Source organism: Danio rerio, chromosome 24, assembly GCF_052040795.2.
Source record: "Danio rerio strain M-AB ecotype USA chromosome 24, GRCz13ab, whole genome shotgun sequence".
Classification (NCBI taxonomy): Eukaryota; Metazoa; Chordata; class Actinopteri; order Cypriniformes; family Danionidae; genus Danio; species Danio rerio.
The window spans coordinates 22,434,377-22,452,039 of NC_141044.1; the positions used below are offsets into that span (position 1 = coordinate 22,434,377).

General features: G+C 39.3%; 1 protein-coding gene across 1 annotated transcript in view; it reads left to right on the forward strand.

The window, feature by feature from the left end:
• Positions 1–17,215, forward strand: part of LOC147838022 (uncharacterized) — a 168,167-nt gene extending 150,952 nt beyond the window's left edge. The window contains exon 2 of the mRNA XM_087309466.1: positions 15,280–17,215. Coding sequence (XP_087165592.1) covers positions 15,694–16,674 — 981 coding nt within the window. The 5' untranslated portion in view covers positions 15,280–15,693 and the 3' untranslated portion in view covers positions 16,675–17,215. The remainder of the gene's footprint in view (positions 1–15,279) is intronic.
• The last annotated feature ends 448 nt before the right edge of the window (positions 17,216–17,663 follow it).

Here is a 17,663-nt window from a genome sequence, read left to right on the forward strand (position 1 = left end):
AGCATGACAAAGCCAAAAAGAAAATGAATGAATGAATGAATTAATTAATGAATGACCACAAGGTTGAACTGGTGCATATCTAGAAAAAATACAAAGTTCCTTCTGGTCATTGTGTCGAATCAAAGTTGAAAATATTTATACTTGAACATACAAAATGCCTGGCATCCAAAATTGAAAAATTGGAAACCGTTTGATTCTATATGTTACTTTGAATCTAACAAGACCATTTGTGCTATTGTTGACCAAGTTCTGAACAAGCATAAAAAAGTTCCAATCTTCTGACCAGGGTGACATAGTGGCTCAGGGGTTAGCACTGTTGCCTCACAGCAAGAAGCTCACTGGTTTGAGTCCCAGGCCAGTAGGCATTCCTGTGTGGAGTTTGCACATTCTCCCGTGTTTGCGTGGGTTTCCTCCAGGTACTCCCTAAAGACATGCACTATAGGTGAATTGAATAAACTACATTGGCCATAGTGTATGTGTGTGAATGAGTGTGTATGGATGTTTCCCAGTACTGGGTTGCAGCTGGAAGAACATACACTGTGTAAAACATACTGGATAAGCTGGCATTTTATTCCACTGTGAAGACCCCTGTGTCCGTTATTGCAAGGTGACCTGCATTAAAGGATATTCACCCCAAAATTTTAATTGCGTTATTAATTACCCTGATGTCGTTCCAATCCAATGAGAATCTTAGTCATCTTCAAAACACAAATTAAGGTATGAAATATAAGAGCTCTCTGATCCTCTATAGACAGCAAGAGTTGTGAAGCTTTCAATGTTAAGAAAAGGAATCAAAAATATTGTCAAAATATTCCATGTTAATTCAGTGGTTCAACTGCAGTCATACAAGGCTCAACAAACACGTTTAAGTGCCAAAGAACAGTAAAAAAAATAAATAAATAAATTTGTTCACCGATGTTTTCAGCAAGACTGAAGAAAGGACACTGGTGAGCAAAGTCAGTTTTATGTTTTTTCGGCACCCAGCAGAAGAACAGAAGTAATTATGGAATGATTTGATGATTTTTGGTTCATTTTCTGGACTTTGAACATCTTATGACTCTTGCTATCTATGGTGGGAGAGAAAGCTCCTGGATTTCATCTAAAATATCTTAATTTGTATTACAAGATGAATGAAGGTCTCAGGGGAATTAAACCACACAAGGGTGAGTAATTATTACATTTATTTGAATATATTTATTTTGGAGAAAATCAAACCAACAATCTAATGATGGAGTTTGAAAAAGTACTTCATTTTCAAGCATTTTAAATGGTCGAAAACATTTCATGAATCTGAGTTCAAGAGTCAGAATTGTTGGTTAGAAAATGATCTCAAATATAAGTGACATTTTCACTTGTGTCTGGTGTAGATGTTACAATCCTTTATGTCTGACAGTGCATGTCTAAGCGCGCCGTTTACTCAGTCTTTATTCAGACCCTTCTCAAAATGTTGGACAAATAGTGCGACAATGGTTTTAATTAGAGATTGCTAATATTTCTACTGTATCTGTGTGACAGAATTAAAATTGTATTTATATTTATGAAATAAGAATAATGACTAATGAATGTAGGAACATAAATAAATAAAGTAGGTGTCTACACTAACTGAATGCATGAATAATTGAATGAACGAATGAACAAACGAACGAACGAACGAACGAACGAATGAACGAACGAATGAATGAATGAATAAATGAATGAATGAATGAAGGGTCTGATGCTCATAATCAAAGTGTGTCAAACGTGTCATAGTGACTTTTTAATGCTTGATTTGAACCCATGTGTCCCATCAAAGATCTAAGGGTTTCAGAAAACAGGTTTCATCTGACCTTTCAATAAATGAAAAACATTGGTTCTTTATTCCCATAATGTCAGACCAAAGAGAAGCATGAGTGAAGCATTAAGTGGCAAGATCTGCTCTGATGGCATTTCCTCGGGACAAACCTCGAAAACAACCAGCAGAAAAGGTAGAGATGCAGGCTTTAGCTGCACATGTGCTGCCAATTTAGGCCTCTGATCTAAAGTCAACAAAATATTGCTGAGGTGGGAGTGAGAGAGCTAACATTTTTCACTTTTACCTTCATAACTCATAGACTGCAACAAATCTACCTGCCATCTTTTTGGTCTAAGCAGCACATGTGCATGCCAGCAATAATATTACTAGTAAAATATTTGTGATGAGAAAGATTCATAGTAGTAAACATATTTTCAAAGAAATAAGTAGTCAAGAAGAGATTTTTTTTACACGTTTTAAATAATATTTGTGTCATTTAATGTAAATAATGTAATCTATATAATATAATGCCATTAGCTCACAGCCATAATACAATATTTAGTCATGTATTTAACTAACAACTTTCAGATTAAAACAATTACATTTTTGTTATTTCACACAGCATACAGAAAATAATTAATTCTGTCTATCAAGTCTTTACATTTTTTCCCTTTCTATCAGAAGAAGAAATTTTCTAAGCTGCTAAATAAAGCAATCCAACTAGCTCTAGCAAAAGTATTTTTCAGCAGACAAGTCAGACGACTAAATGTTAGAGCTTTCAAAATGGCTGCCATTCACCTAATTAGCTCCAGGCTACCAATGCACTGAGAGCAGAAACATAATAGATGCAGTGTTTGGCAGAGGTGAGGCCTTCAGTTCACCTGCCTTCAGGCTGATAAAACACAATCTGAGATTTCTGAGGTTTTCTGCTGGATATGGGCCATTATTTGGAGAAGTGGATGACGTTTATCAGGCTTTTAAGTGAAGATCTTGTGGCTGGAGTAGCGTGGTGGAGAACTAGCCTGCTGGCTAAATGTTCTACAGGAAGACTTTAGTCTAAACACTACTGCCTTAAGGTGAGTCATTTTTTCAGTAACAATGAGCGCTTGTTTATACTGAGGCAAGAGAGTTGTTAAAGCAGATAAATCAGTTAGCCTCAATTCACAGATTTTTATGAAATATTGCTTAATGATTGATGACAAGTTCATGTTGTTAAATGTTAGTTAATTCATCTTTGCCAGATTGTTGATGCTATGTAACTGAGTGAACTTTTATCAGTTCCAGTAATTCTCCACAATCATTTCCAGTGTGGTAGGACTTAGTTTACCAGAAAATCTTAGTCATTAAGTCATCTTTCTGCCAAGTTATTGAAAAGGACCGTTGTTCCTGTTAGCTTTGCCTCTTGAATCTAATTGACCCCTGATGTAGAAATGGCTTAAAGCTTCCAAGCTAGCTAGCTGGTGTGAGAATATTTTAACTGTAAATAGCAATAGTAAATAGTAAAATAGTAAAACTCGTCTTAGGTCTTAGAACAGCTTTATTAGTTTTTTTTTTTTTGCAAGACAGGAAACTCTCATTTAAAAAAAAAAGTATATACGCATGACGTACAAATAAAACCTGAATCAAATGCATTTTTTGTAAATGAGTAACATTTAAATATATGCATAAATAACTAAAAATGCAGGAGACATTTAGCTTGTTTTTACACAGAGATTTACACAAACAAAACTTTGCTTTGGATGCTGGACAGTGGGTAAGATTCAATTTTGACAAAATAAGGGGGAAACCTGTTCTTTATTTATTTATTTTTTTCAGCAGGGTGATTTAGTGGGATAGACAATTAATTGATTATTTAATGAAACATGCTAAATTTGTCTTACATATTCCCCAAGTATTTCTGTGATCATGGGCATCATTGCATTTATTAAAAGAAGTTTACTTTACTTTAAGCTTGCATTTCTTCCTGTTCCTTTACTTCCTTTTTTGGCTCTGGAAAGATGCCGTTTGGATTCCATTTCTTTTCAAATTAAAATTAGATTAAGGTCAAATAAAAATAGCAATGACACTTGTTATATTGACTTGATATATATGACATTTATTCGGCTCTATATCCAAGGTATGCAATTTGGAAATGTCAGATCTGTGTAGGAATGCGTTACGTCATTGTAGTTCAACCAATAGCCAATCGTGGGTGGTGTTATGCCAAATAAAGTGTGGTGCTGCTGGGCATGGGGGGGTGGGGGGGGGGGACTACCTGTAGGATGGACAGGCACTGGCTGTGCATGTTCTTAAACACAGATGATTTGCCATTGTGGCCAATTACAGTAATTTCTGTTGAGCATGTGAACGCAATGTTTAAGAACTGCCGCTGTAGCAGTCGATTATGTTCCCTTCTGGATTTCCAGTTCCCTCTCAATGAAGCGTGTTCGCTAACAGAGTCTGCAGTCACAAGCCCAACAAAACCGGGTGTACAGAAAGGGAAAATGGACAATGCTTTTATGTCTTGCAATGCCAAAGTACCGTAATAAAATAAATCTAACACTCCTATTAAGTATTTTCTGTGGTTCTTGTTTGTAGTATTAGCTTTTTCTAATCTCTGAGTTTATACACCCTAGTTTAATATTGTGCGTAAGCCTACAGTTATGTTAGTCCTTTACATTTTCAAGTTCGGTAAAAAAATGCGTACTTTAAGAACCAATTTGCTTTCAGTACACCCAGTTGTGTTTAGGTGTGTCTGCATAAGCTGTCAGCGGACACGCTTCTAAGAAGGGGAACTGGAATTCCAGAAGGGAACATAATCGACTGCTTCACCTGTCTTTAAGATTGGTACCGAAATTCAGTATTGTGACAACTCTAGCACAAATAGAACCTGAGTACCAGACTCATTCATTCATTCATTCATTTTCTTGTCGGCTTAGTCCCTTTATTAATCCGGGGTGGCCACAGAGGAAGGAACCACCAACTTACCCAGCAAGTTTTTACGCAGCGGATGCCCTTCCAGCTGCAACCCATCTCTGGGAAACATCCAAACAAACATTCACAAACACACTCATACATTACGGACAATTTAGCCTACCCAATTCACCTGTACTGCATGTCTTTGGACTGTGGGGGAAACCGGAGCACCTGGAGGAAACCCACGCGAAGGCAGGGAGAACATGCAAACTCCACACAGAAATGCCAACTGAGCCGAGGTTCAAACCAGCGACCCAGCAACCTTCTTGCTGTAAGGCCACAGCACTACTTACTGCGCCACTGCCTTGCCGGGTACCAGACCTAAAAATAAAAAGCTTAATAAAAGAATACTAGTTGCCTACTTTTGTTTGTATTGTGTATGTAATTCAAATACATTTAGGATTATTTATAATAAGGTACAATAAAAGTTTTGTTTCAAATAATTCTCTACACAATGATACCTCCATACCTGTATGTGTTTAGGGGTAAACATTTCAATTTGATATGGAAAAATTGGACAGAAAAAAGTTGGAGAGTATAGAAGGTTAACCGATTTCTTTCACAGTAAATGAAATCGGGTTGTACAAAACATTTAGAGCAATTTAAAAAATGTGTTTAAATGTCAAGCACACACTCATTTGAACTTTTGACTTCATTTTTTGACAACCAACTTTTTATTGAAAAAAGTGCATACTATTACTATTGGACATCTACTGTAGCTCTTAACACAATTACATGTGGTCAGATGTGCAGCTTGCCTTTTTCAGTTAGAAATATTGTAATTGTCATTGTAACTGAGCCACTGGATCATTTCATCCTTAAAAGTGTTTATCCATGAATATGCTCTTTCAAATGATGTGTTTTGGAATTGATAATCACCGCATGAGGTTTTTGAATGAGCTATGTATTTATTTAAACTATGCGCGATTGGTCCTGATAAGTATGAATAATCTGAGGCCAAGCAGAGGTCAAAATAAGTGCAGCGAAATCCCAGCTTATTCACAACAAATTGTCAGAACAGAAGAAATGATTCAGGTGTGAGAGCTTGTGGTCAGTGCACAAATATGAACTGTTTGGTATGTGAAACCCAGTCCCAGAATTGGAGGAAGCTTGTATAACAAGAGCGTGTGACTTTACGTAGGGGGGTTTTGTACGTTTTGGCGGGCAATTTTTTATTTTATTTTTTAATTGTGTCTAGTCAAATGAAGAACCAACAGCACTTCATCTGGCACACAGCGGAACAATTGTGCTTTTCGTTCAAATAGAAAGATTAAGGGTTATTTGTGCAGCTCTCCATGTCATTGAGCTGTTTTGTTATTTCTTCTTACCTCATTTGTATGGCCTTTAAATGATACGTTACGCCAAAGCGCAGCACTCTTGGTCAATGTGGTGATGTTTCTATTGACTGTAAAATATCGAGGGCTGATGAGGGAATCATCATTTCTCATGCACGCACGTATAAAAGCCCTCTAGGCAGTAGCGTTTTATGCTTAAGCTGAAACACATATACTGTAGGTTGTATTCCCTTTACCGCAATTTGGCGTTCTATTGCAAGTCTTGACAGAACTGGATGAAAATCTGGCTTTGAGTTCAATTTCATGGTCATTTTATGAAGATATCCTTGAACATAACGTGCACATCTGGATTTTTAAGAAAGCTTTATTTGTCAAATGGGCTCAGATGTTTTATTCGGCTTTTAGGGATCGAGACCTCTACGTCTTACTCAACTCTTTCACCCTGGTGGTACACTTCGCTGTGGCGTCCTTTTGCTCGCTTGCAGTCAATCTGTCCACACGCGAACAGGCAGTTTTAAAGGCGGATGATGCTTCGAAAGCTGGAGTTGTTTTCTTTGGCTTTGTGCTCTCTGAAGACAAGCTCTGGCCAGTGTAGGATTTCCAATTGGCTTCGTTCAGATGTTATTGCTGTGAGTTTGCATCCTTCTATCATGCAAACTGGAATAAACAAAGGCTTCTTGCTATTAGTCACACTTGGCTTTTAGATCACTAATGTGGGACATATTTTAGAGATGAGAAGTTACTTTTAAAGGGATAGTTCGTGTACACATGAAAAGGAAGGCCTGTACATTTATCTTTCTTTTATTATTATATAGAGACTGTTAAGTGCTTGGGTGGCATGGTGGCTCAGTGGTTAGCACTGTCACCTCACAGCAAGAAGGTCGGTGGTTCGAGTCCTGGCTGGGTCAGTTGACATTTCATTGTGGAGTTTGCATGTTCTCTCTCTGGGTACTCCAGTTTCCTAGGCTGCGTGCAAAATCACCTATTACTAGTAGTTGTTGCATTTTAATTGAAGCGTAGTACTTGGCAGATAGAAAAGTGTTTCTATGCAGTGTGGATGTCAGTAGTATGAATGGAACTTAGACGTACCACAGCCACCATTTTGTCATCATCACTTGACCTTTTCACATCATTTGGGTTGCTTCACTCCCAGTCTTGAATTCTCCTGCGGGGCATCATGGGATAGCACAGCGTGCTTCCAATGGGCACTTCAGAATTTGCCAGAAGTAATAGGTCATCCAAATACTTCTCATGAACTGTTTTTGAATTCTATGAATTTGGACATACAACTAGACTCGCATACTGTTTTTAGTGTACTATATATAGGAGTATGCAATTTTAAACACAGCTCCAGTCTCCACAGTCCAAAGACATGCGCTACAGTTGAATTGAACAATCTAAATTGGCTGTAATGTATTAGTGTGTGTATATGAGTTTTTCTTAGTACTGTGTTGTGGCTGGAAGGGTATCCACAACATAAAATATATGCATATGTTTAGTGCTTAATTCTGATTGGTTGATAAGGTGTGCTGTTATTTTCATTCAAATGCACTGCTAAAGTAATGGGATATATGCACACAGACTTTTAATTTCAATCAGCCAGCACAAGGGCTTCCGGTTAATTGTCATCCAATAAAAAAAAATCGCTGTGTTTGAGATCTGATTTCTTTAAAAAATAGCAATCTTCACTGGCTGGCTGAGATACTGTTTAAAATGGATCTCAGACCAAACAAGAAGCACTGCATTGAATAAGATTTTTATGTGCCATGTCTTTAAAATTTAGAAATTAATTTTACCACAGTTTTAGCAATGGTATTTCTGCACTTGCCTGCTGTTAATGACAGTACATATGTTTATAAATTATATGTTATGTGGATAAATTTTGAGATTATTTTAAAATGTTTCTCTATTCTCTCAAATCAATTCGGAGCTTAGTTTTTAAAAGCAGATGGACGTCCATGAGGAAGAGTACTTGTGCATTCTGCAGTTCTTATTAGTCTTCTTGGTTAGGTCGTTGATTTGAAATGTTCACTGACAGCCACTTAACGACTGTTGAGATCAGATTTTCCCTCAGATTAAGTTCTGGCGGTTTCAGAAGTTTTCAAACACTTTCCTGCAGTGTGATAATAGCTGCAACAAGTGTCACCCAAAGAACCAATAGGAGCAACGAATCTCATAGCATAATCTACTGGATCTGCTTGTAAAAACTAAGCTCATTTGTTTTAAGAGGGAATAGCAAAACCTTTAGAAAATTGTAGAATCGATTTCTCAAACAATTTTTTTTTTGCCACAGCTCCATTACAAAGGAACCTAGTTCTGCAAATCACATTGTATGAATTCACATCTTGTGTAAAAATTGTAGAATGATATTTTCCAGCAGTTTTGGTAGTTGAGATTGTAACTCCAGTCTTGATCATTGTCTTGACACCCATGAGGTGGCTGAACACAAACTCCATGAATAGGCTTGTTTACTAACCACAAGTGGTTCCACTCACCAAAACCATAACAGCACAGTACACAACAGGGGTGTAGTTGACTTTTACAGCTTCCTGGTGGAAAAGAGCTTTCAGCTGGCCAGCACCTGCAGAGTTCCGAGGCTGTAATGTGCATGTTAGTGGATGTTGGCGAGAAAGACATGACCTCAGTTTCTCATGAGCATTGTGGAAAGCTTTTATAAAGGCCGTCTTCAAGCTTATTCAATATCACATGGATGAAATTGGCTAAGACTTTACTGACAAGCTTGCAAGCGGTTCTGTCAGACTGACTCATTTATTGTTCCTATCGCTTCCGAGACGTTGTGACAATGGGGTATGTTCTCATAAAGCAGACTGTCCAAGTGAATAATAAAAATGGTTGTACTTTGGGTGTGCTGAGGTTTTCCCGACTCTTTATTTCCCCTAAATGAAATCAGACTGAATGTCAAAACCATCTGTCCTAACAGATTCCCTCCTCTTGAGGCCACCCAGAGGCGTGTTCGTCCGCTTTTTCTCTTTGATTTACGTGATCGCAAAGAGCAGTAACCGTAATGGGTTTGCCCCAGTCAGCTTCCTCAATGTTCAGGAGGTCATTTGAGACTCAAGGACCGCCTAGTTTCAAGGTTGTGGAATGGAATTGAGCAAATTTGATTGGGTGAGGTCTTTTTGAACGAAATGTCTTGAGAGAGGCTTGACCGAGTCAAAGTACACATGGATCAAATGTTTCATGTGATTCATGTATTCACAAGGTGCAGCAGGATCCCTCAATGCTGAGCTCATGATTAGCCACCTGAAAGAACGCCAAGGACAGAATTGAAGCCCAACTGGTGGATATCCAGATGTTTTAAGGGAGCCGTACAGCTTGTACAGAGAAAGAAGTTGGTGATGTGCCAAACTAGCAGTGTAACACTTTACTCAGACACAAATCTTCATGATTGGTTCAAGCAGAAACATGACTGAGCTGTAATTTATTTTTTATAGCGTCAATTTCTCTTGGCCATCCTTGTTTCATTCATGGGTGGGATGGGCTTCTGTAATTTTTCTTAATTCTTTTCTTTTCTTTTTTTATTTCTTCAACTGAGAATCTTACTCTTATGAATCTTATGAAGTTCCCTCCTCAATTTTTATTCTCCAAATGCTTTGTTTAAACATTTCATTTCTGTGACTTTGCATTGGACATTACAGTTTTTGAGTGGTGTCAAAGATAAGATCACATCAAATTATTATTTTATATTTTACAGACATTTTTCCTAAATCTTCATGCGTATTAAAATGTCCAAAAATTTAAGTTTTTCTGTAGTCACAACTGTTTCAGATAAGTGTCTTCTGATTCACATCGCACTTCTACTTTTAAAGGTTTTGTATTTAAACCTAGATTTCTGAGTGACTGCAGATATTACTTTATGTTGTAGCAACACCCCCACCTTTTGCCTTTAAGACTACACTCTTGTTTATAATGATATCTTTTAGGTGTAGTCTTGTTTAAGCTCATTTAATTGTCTGGTTCTAGTCAGGTTTTTGTTAAATAAAGTGCATTTAACTTTAGAAACGTATTCCGGTGGGTGGGGAAACCACACTCTTGCATCACGTTGCAGTCAGCCTCAAAACATAAGGGATTTTGATCCTATTTTATCGCCAGGAAATAAAAAAAAGATATTTTTTGTCTTTATATCACCCCAATATGACTGTGGACAAATCTATACCTACACACAGTCCTGTCCAAGCTGCTTAAAAAAGATTATTTTCATGTTGCCCTTTAAAAATTATTTGTGACCAATCGGTAAAACAGAGATTTAATTTAAAGTGGCAAACTATAAAAGTTTGAAATGACTTTGAGTTAATGAGTATTTATGTCGCTGCACTGTAATCCTACAAAGTCCCCCTGACATGCATCAATGTGTTTGTCTAAAGGGATAGTTCACAAAGAAATACTCGTTTATTCTTCCTCAAGTGCTTCCAAACCTATTTCGATATTTTTTTTTCTTCTGTTGAACAAAAAATATCCAGTAGATACAAACATTGCCATAATTTGGTCAACATTTTTTTTTTCTTTAAATGAAGTTTATAAACTATTTTCGAGAACAGCACATGCTTATGATTAACCGCGGCTGGTCTTGCAATAGCTAACACACAGATTCACCAATCAGACCATTCCTAAATCATTATAAATAACCAGAGTTTCATACCTCAGTCATCTTCGCCTTGAAGAATCTGCCCCTTGCACCCCTACTTCTTCCACTTTTCCTAGATAGGGCAGCACAGCGACCCAGTGGTTAGCACAGCAAGAATGTCACTGGTTGAAGTCTTTACCAGGCCATTTGACGTTTCTGTGTGGATTTAACATTCTCCCCATGCTCACGTTTGTTTCCCCTGGGTTCCCAGGTGTCCTCCCACGGTTCAAAGACACACAACATAAGTAAATTGACTAAATCAAAATTGGCACCATAGATGAGCTCTTAGCCTGCAGTATATCCCTCCATAGCAACCCCTAATTTGTCTTTAGCCATAAACAGCAGGAAAGTTCTCGAGATCTACCTGAGCTCAAACTCCCCATGCCCTGCAAACAGGATGGAGCCCTGGGCTTGAGGATCTTATGACTATTAACACACATATAATATAATATAATATAATATAATATAATATAATATAATATAATATAATCAATCATCAGTTAAGTGTGAACTCTTGAATTGTACTTTATTTTTACTGTGTCTATGATGTAAAAAACACGGAGGTGTTGATCCAAGGCTTGCTTAGAAGTTTTCCAATACTTGCTTGCTTTATTTATTTTATTTATTTCCTTATTCATTTACTTTTTTTTATTTTTCCTTTGGATTCACTTAAATAGATCAACAGTTAACCAGATAAATGGAAAGTTATTTTTCTTTAAATTTAGATTTCAACCAGACATTGTTATCCAGTGATCCTTGTTTTTAATATATTTTGCAATACAACTTTTATTTTATTTTATTTTTGATTTTCATTTTTTTTTTTTTACAATTTTTGATTTTATATATATATATATATATATATATATATATATATATATATATATATATATATATATATATATATATATATATATATATATATTATTCATTTATTTATTTAGTTATTAATTAATTAATTTATTTATTTTTTGATTGTTGGAAAGGAAATTGAGCGTCTACATTTCTGACAATTTACACATTAATGACTCTCTTTGACTTGAAGTTGACTCTTTTTGAGCTTAAAGCCAGCCTTACAAAATAAATGTTGTGCAATATCTTTATTTTGCTTCTTTGTTTTGTTGTGCAATATCTATGTTTTGCCCTTTTAATGATGTACTACAGCTATAAGACGCTTCATAAAGCTCATGTTTCTTTTTTAATAATCTAACCTAAACTAAAATAGTAAATCTGTTCTTAATAAAGCAGTTCAGCTTTTCCAGTTAAAATAAATAATTGTACTCTTTTGATCAAGTGTTTCTTCTAAAGCAAATAAATTTTTTATTTTTTTTTGCCTTTTGATTAAGGTACATTCGCTATTACAACTCGCACATAATTGTACTTTGACCAAATGAGCAATCGCGTGATGAATGAAAAGTTCATGCTCTGCTGCATGGTTAAAACAAATGGAACAAGTTTAACAACCACTTAAAATGCCTTCATATCCTCAAGTAATTCCTTCAGCCTCATAAAAACTTTCAGTGAGATGGTGAGAACCATTTGTTTTAAAAAGATGCACGTCTTCACTTCTCACATTTGGCACGCTATGGGTTTGGTTGAGTAGTGTTGATCACACACTCTTTCTCGCCAATGCCAGGCTAATTGATACCCAGGCCAAGAGGAACAGGGTAAACAGGAGACAGCTGCATTACCGCTTCTGCCTTCCCATAATGCTCTTCCTGTCAGGCCACATCAGAGGCCAGGAGACGGGTACACAAAGCCAATGTTTGCTCAATCTATCCAAGCGAGGCTGTTCAATTGGGGGAAACTGAACTTTCCCATCGGTGTCATCCTTTTTTTTCTGCTCGTGGTATTCAGTAAGGGGGGAAAAGGTGGTTTTGTGCAAATTTGAAGAGCCATATACAGTAGTTTATGGTATTTGTTCCTTTATAAGATTTTTGGATGATGTTTATTCTCAAAACTTTGGTTTAAATATTGTCCTTTTTCTTTAAATATGTTTTTGTTCTATTAGTTCCAGTAAATTTCCGAAGGAATTTTATTAATAGCCGACAACTGTGCTGAATGTAATTTATAAATCTTCTTTTTTTCATTGAAATTTTACTTGTATTTTTCTTTTTGATTCATATTTGAAATGTCTGTTTAGTTATTTTTTGTTTTAGATTTGATTTTAGCTTTAGTTACTTAAGTTTTGATTTAAATAGCTGTAAATAAACAAATAAATAAATAATAAATAAATAAATAATGGTGCTGCACTAATTATATTTGAAGAGTTCAGATGCAAAAAAATAATAATAATAATAATAAAAACAAAAATGCCATCTGAAATTTTCTTTAAAAAGTTTCATTTATATCAGGCTCCTGTGTGTAGGTTCAATAATTTCACGTTTACGACAAAGAATAAGTTATTTTCATGGTCTTCAAAAGAAATAACTCGACATAAACAAAGAAGGCTGAGAATAATGCTCATTTTTGATGGACATTTCAGATGGCACTTGCATCTGAACTCTTCATTTATTTATATTTTAATTAAGTTAGTTTGTTTTTGTCTTTTAAGTTTTAATCTAAATCTTTAATCTACATTTTAGCTTTACTTACTTTAATAAAATAAATAAAGTTTAAAATAAATTAATAAATAAATAAATAAATGTGCTACACATTTAATTTATTTATTTTAATTTTAAATTAGTATGTTGTCATTTGTTTGTAGTAATTTTAATCTAAATTTTTTATCTATATTTTAAGTTAATCAGTTTTGTTTCAAATAAATTCCCTGTGTCACTATTTACTTTTATTTTTAGTTATTTTTTTGGTGTGAGTGGCAACTGCTTTTAAATAACTGAAATTCTTCCTCTCCTCCCCCTTTCATGTGTAAGGTTTTCAGGATGCTTTTGCATTCCCTTCTATGTCAGGTATGTCCAGCATAAATGTGTGGAGCCCACAATAATTCAAGTGACTTCTTGAGCCCATAGAAAAGTAACTTTAGTGTGTGGAAGTCCAAATAGTTGCTAAGCTGTAAGAGTGGACTGTTTGCTTATGTCGAAGCCAGCAGAATAAATGAGGGCGAATGTATTGACCTGAGTCGTCTTTGTCTTATTCTGTCCATATTTGAAGAGTCGTGGCAACCTTGCAGATGCATAAAGCCCACATTTTTGGGGGAAGTAAAGCTTAGAAAACAAAGGCTAGGAGGTCCATTGGTTAAAATGAGGTCAGTGTTGCCCTTCTTGAATGAGAAGTTGTTTTTGTAAGGGCTGCTGGTTCAGTTAAACTGATTGGTACACTTAAACTGACCCAAGGACTTTGGGAACGTTCCCAGGTCTTGTTTAGCTGTCTATCTTTCCTCTTCTCCGATTTCACATCTCGTTCAATTAGTGGGGTTGTTTTAGTGTATTCTATCCTCGTTAACATTTCTAAAACTTTTAACATGCAATGAGTCACCTTATTTAAAATATGAAATAACTGATGCATTAAAATTGTCATCTCTTCTACCTTCTTCTACTTCTCATCTTCTCCTGTTCTCTTTTCCTCCGAAATACTCTTCATATTCCTCTGCATTATTCTTTCTTCTACTTCATCTCTTCCTTCTAGTTTTCCCTCTTGTCTTCCTCCTCCTCATTATTATTATTATTATTATTATTATTATTATTATTATTATTATCCTTCTAATCCACCACCTCTACTTTTTGTTGTCCTCCTCTCATTCCAATTCCAATTCCTTCTCCTCTGTTTTGATTTCCCTCTTGTCCTTTTCATCATTCTTCTAATCCGTCTCCTTTTTCTAAGCCCTTCCTCTTTCTGTGTTCTTTCTGTTCTATTATGACTTGTCCTTCTCTGAACCGAAGAGTTTTGCGTGTTGGTGTGCGCGATCACATTAACGCCATTTATTTAGTCACGAGGCATTAAACGTCAACTGAAAACGCAAGTAAAAATGTCTTGGTGTGCATGGGCCTTTATCCTGATTTTGTCCATCTCCATCTTTTTTGTTGTTCTTCTACTCCTCCTCACTGTCCTATTTCTTCTTCTCTTCCTCTACCTCACCCTGATACTTCCTTTCCCACTTTTTTGTTCTCCTTGCCTTTCTCTTGTTTCTCCTGATCCTCCTCCTTTTTTATTGTTGTTTTCTTGTTCTTCTGCCTTTTCACCTTTTTTGTGCTCTCCACACCCTCCAGATTCTTCCTTTGGCTCAATTTTGTTGATTTTTCTCATACTACGTTCACCTTTTTCCATTATTTTCTTCCTATCCATTTATTATCTTCCTCATCTTCCTCATATCTCTCTTCATTCTTTTTCTTCTTTTCCTCCTTCAAGATTGTTAAATTAGTTGGATTCAAGTCAAGTTGAGCTTTTTCGCTACATGTGTGGACATACAAAGAAACAAAATGTTGTGTCTCACAGGACAGCTCTGCTACAATAATTAATTATCAACACAAACACAATACTGGACATAAGAGCTATTTTAAAAAAAATGCATAACTAGCATATACTATAAGATACTTACTATACATTTAAGACAGGACATCCAAGTACTTTTACATGAGACTGAACAATGTTGTGCAGCATATTATGCAAAAGAGGTATTAAAGGTTTAGATAAAGTGTGAGGTACATAAGAGAGAAGAGTGTTCCCCTTCGGTTGGGGAACTTCAGTGCCATGAATGGGAGGATTCGGATCAGAAGCCGCTTATCTGGAGAGTATTGAACGGGCCAATGAATGAAATTAATTGGCAGCGTAAGCTTGCGCACGTGTGCGACATCTGCAATTATCTCAGCATATAAGCACACCTGAAGCCAGCAGACGCCATCCTTTTCGCTTCAGATCCTTTCTGAGTGAGTCGATGAGGGTTCCTCTTGCTGATCAGCACTTCAGAGCGAACGAGTGTGTCTCCCGGTCCAGAGTGGGTCTTCGCGGTGGCAGACGGTCGAGCTGGGTTACTCCCTTGCCTGCGGTTCTTTGGGTCCGGTCGTCCAGAGCGGTGCGTATAGTTGCAACTTTCCTAAAAGAGCAACACAGTCGTGCAGCACGTCCTTTTCAGGATGGCGCTCCGACTGTGCGTTTCTGGATGCGGGGGTTTCCTGTCTCCGGATGATGGACACGATCACTGCATTGCATGTTTGGGGGTCCAGCATGTTAATGCGGTGCTCGCGGGCGGTTCATGTCGTCATTGCGATGCCATGACCGTTGCACAGCTAAGATCGCGGCTAACTTTCGCAAGAGAGCGAGCCACCCCAGTTGCCTCCTGCTCTAAAAAAGCAGCGGGCGCTCGGGCAGATCTGAGGGTTTCAGCGGGAGCTAATCCGCCGCCCACGGGCTCGCGGACCTCTCGCTCCTCACGGCGCTCCATCCAAGCTTCGGGTGGTGAGAGTGATCCGTCTAACCAGATGGTAGCTCTCACACTCGCTGACACCGGAGATCAGATGTCCTCCGCGGCATCGGAGGGTGGGCTTTCACTGTCCGACGAAGATCCGGACCCGCTCGCCCCCTCCGGGCAGGTGAGCGCTGTCAAATCGGATCCTGAAGCGGACATGTTAGCCGTGCTTTCCCGGGCTGCTTCGGCCGTGGGGTTGGAGATGGTTTATCCCCCAGCTCCGCGGCCGGACCGACTAGATGGGTGCTACGTAGAGGACCAGAAGGCGAAGCCTTCGAAGCCTCTCGTCCCCTTCTTCCCGGAAGTGCACAGTAGGCTCACGCAGTCCTGGAGGGCACCTTTCTCTGCCCGTGCTGCGAGTGCCTCCGCCCTCACCGCCCTTGACGGCGGAGCTGCCAGGGGGTATGAGGCGATCCCGTCAGTGGAGCGCGCTATCGCGGTCAATCTTTGTCCGCGCGGCGCCTCTACGTGGCGGGGTTTGCCCCGCCTCCCGTCCAAAGCCTGTAGGTTGTCTGCCTCCCTCGGAGCCAGAGCTTATAAGGCTGCGGGCCAGGCTGCTTCTGCTTTGCACGCGATGGCCACCTACCAGCGCTACCAAGCGCAGGCGCTGGCCGAGCTGCACGAGGGCGGGTCCAACCCAAGCTTATAACATGAGCTGCGCACCGCGACCGACTATGCTCTTCGGACTACTAAGTCCGCCGCGTGTGCGCTGGGGAGGACGATGTCCACACTTGTGGTTCAGGAACGCCACCTCTGGCTAAACCTGGCCGATATGCGCGACGTTGACAAAGTTCGCTTTCTTGACTCGCCCATATCCCAGGCTGGCCTGTTCGGCGACACCGTCGGTGAATTCACCCAGGAATTCAAGGCGGTGAAAGAGCAGTCGGATGCGATGGGCAATGTCATCTATCGGCGTGGCCGTAAGCCCGCTCCGCCCGCCGAGCCATCCACCTCCGCTGTTCCTCGCCGAGGGCGCCCGCCAACGAGTGCTGCCCCGCCCCCGCCTGCGCCTCCGGCCAAGCGGGCGCGGCGTTCACCTCGAAAGCAGGCAGCCCCTCCTGCCCAGGGCGCCGTTAAGTCCGGTAAACGGACCGCGAAGCGTCCCTGAGACAGGCCATCCGGAGAAGAGGAAACTTGCTCTTTCCCCGCTGGAGGGCGGGGCCCCGATAACAACGGTACTTTTCAGTGCCACCAAAACATCAGTAAAAGAGCACTTTTTCCCTTCCCCGGATGTGACTGCACGAGTTCTGCCAGTCCGGGACGCGCTGCCTTCCGGCTCGCAGACTCTACGTGCTTCGCCAGTGGCTCACGAGCGCTGGGGGGACGGTCTCCCTTCCCTCAGCCCTCCAGCCCCCTCTCCGGAGTCAGGGTGCGGAGCCAGAGCGAATCGCTCTCCTCCAGCTCTTCCGCGGGACCCTCGTGCTTCCCGGATCAGCACACCCACTCCGCGCTGCCCCACCGCTGGTACGTCAGCGATTGTAGCGATGACTCCATTAGCGAGGGCTCTGCCTGCCTGGTTAGCGCGGGCCAGCCCCTCGCGGTGGCTCATACGCACAATCAGACTCGGTTACGCGATTCAGTTCTCGAAACGGCCCCCCAAGTTTACGGGCGTGTATTTCTCCAGGGTCAACCCCCTGT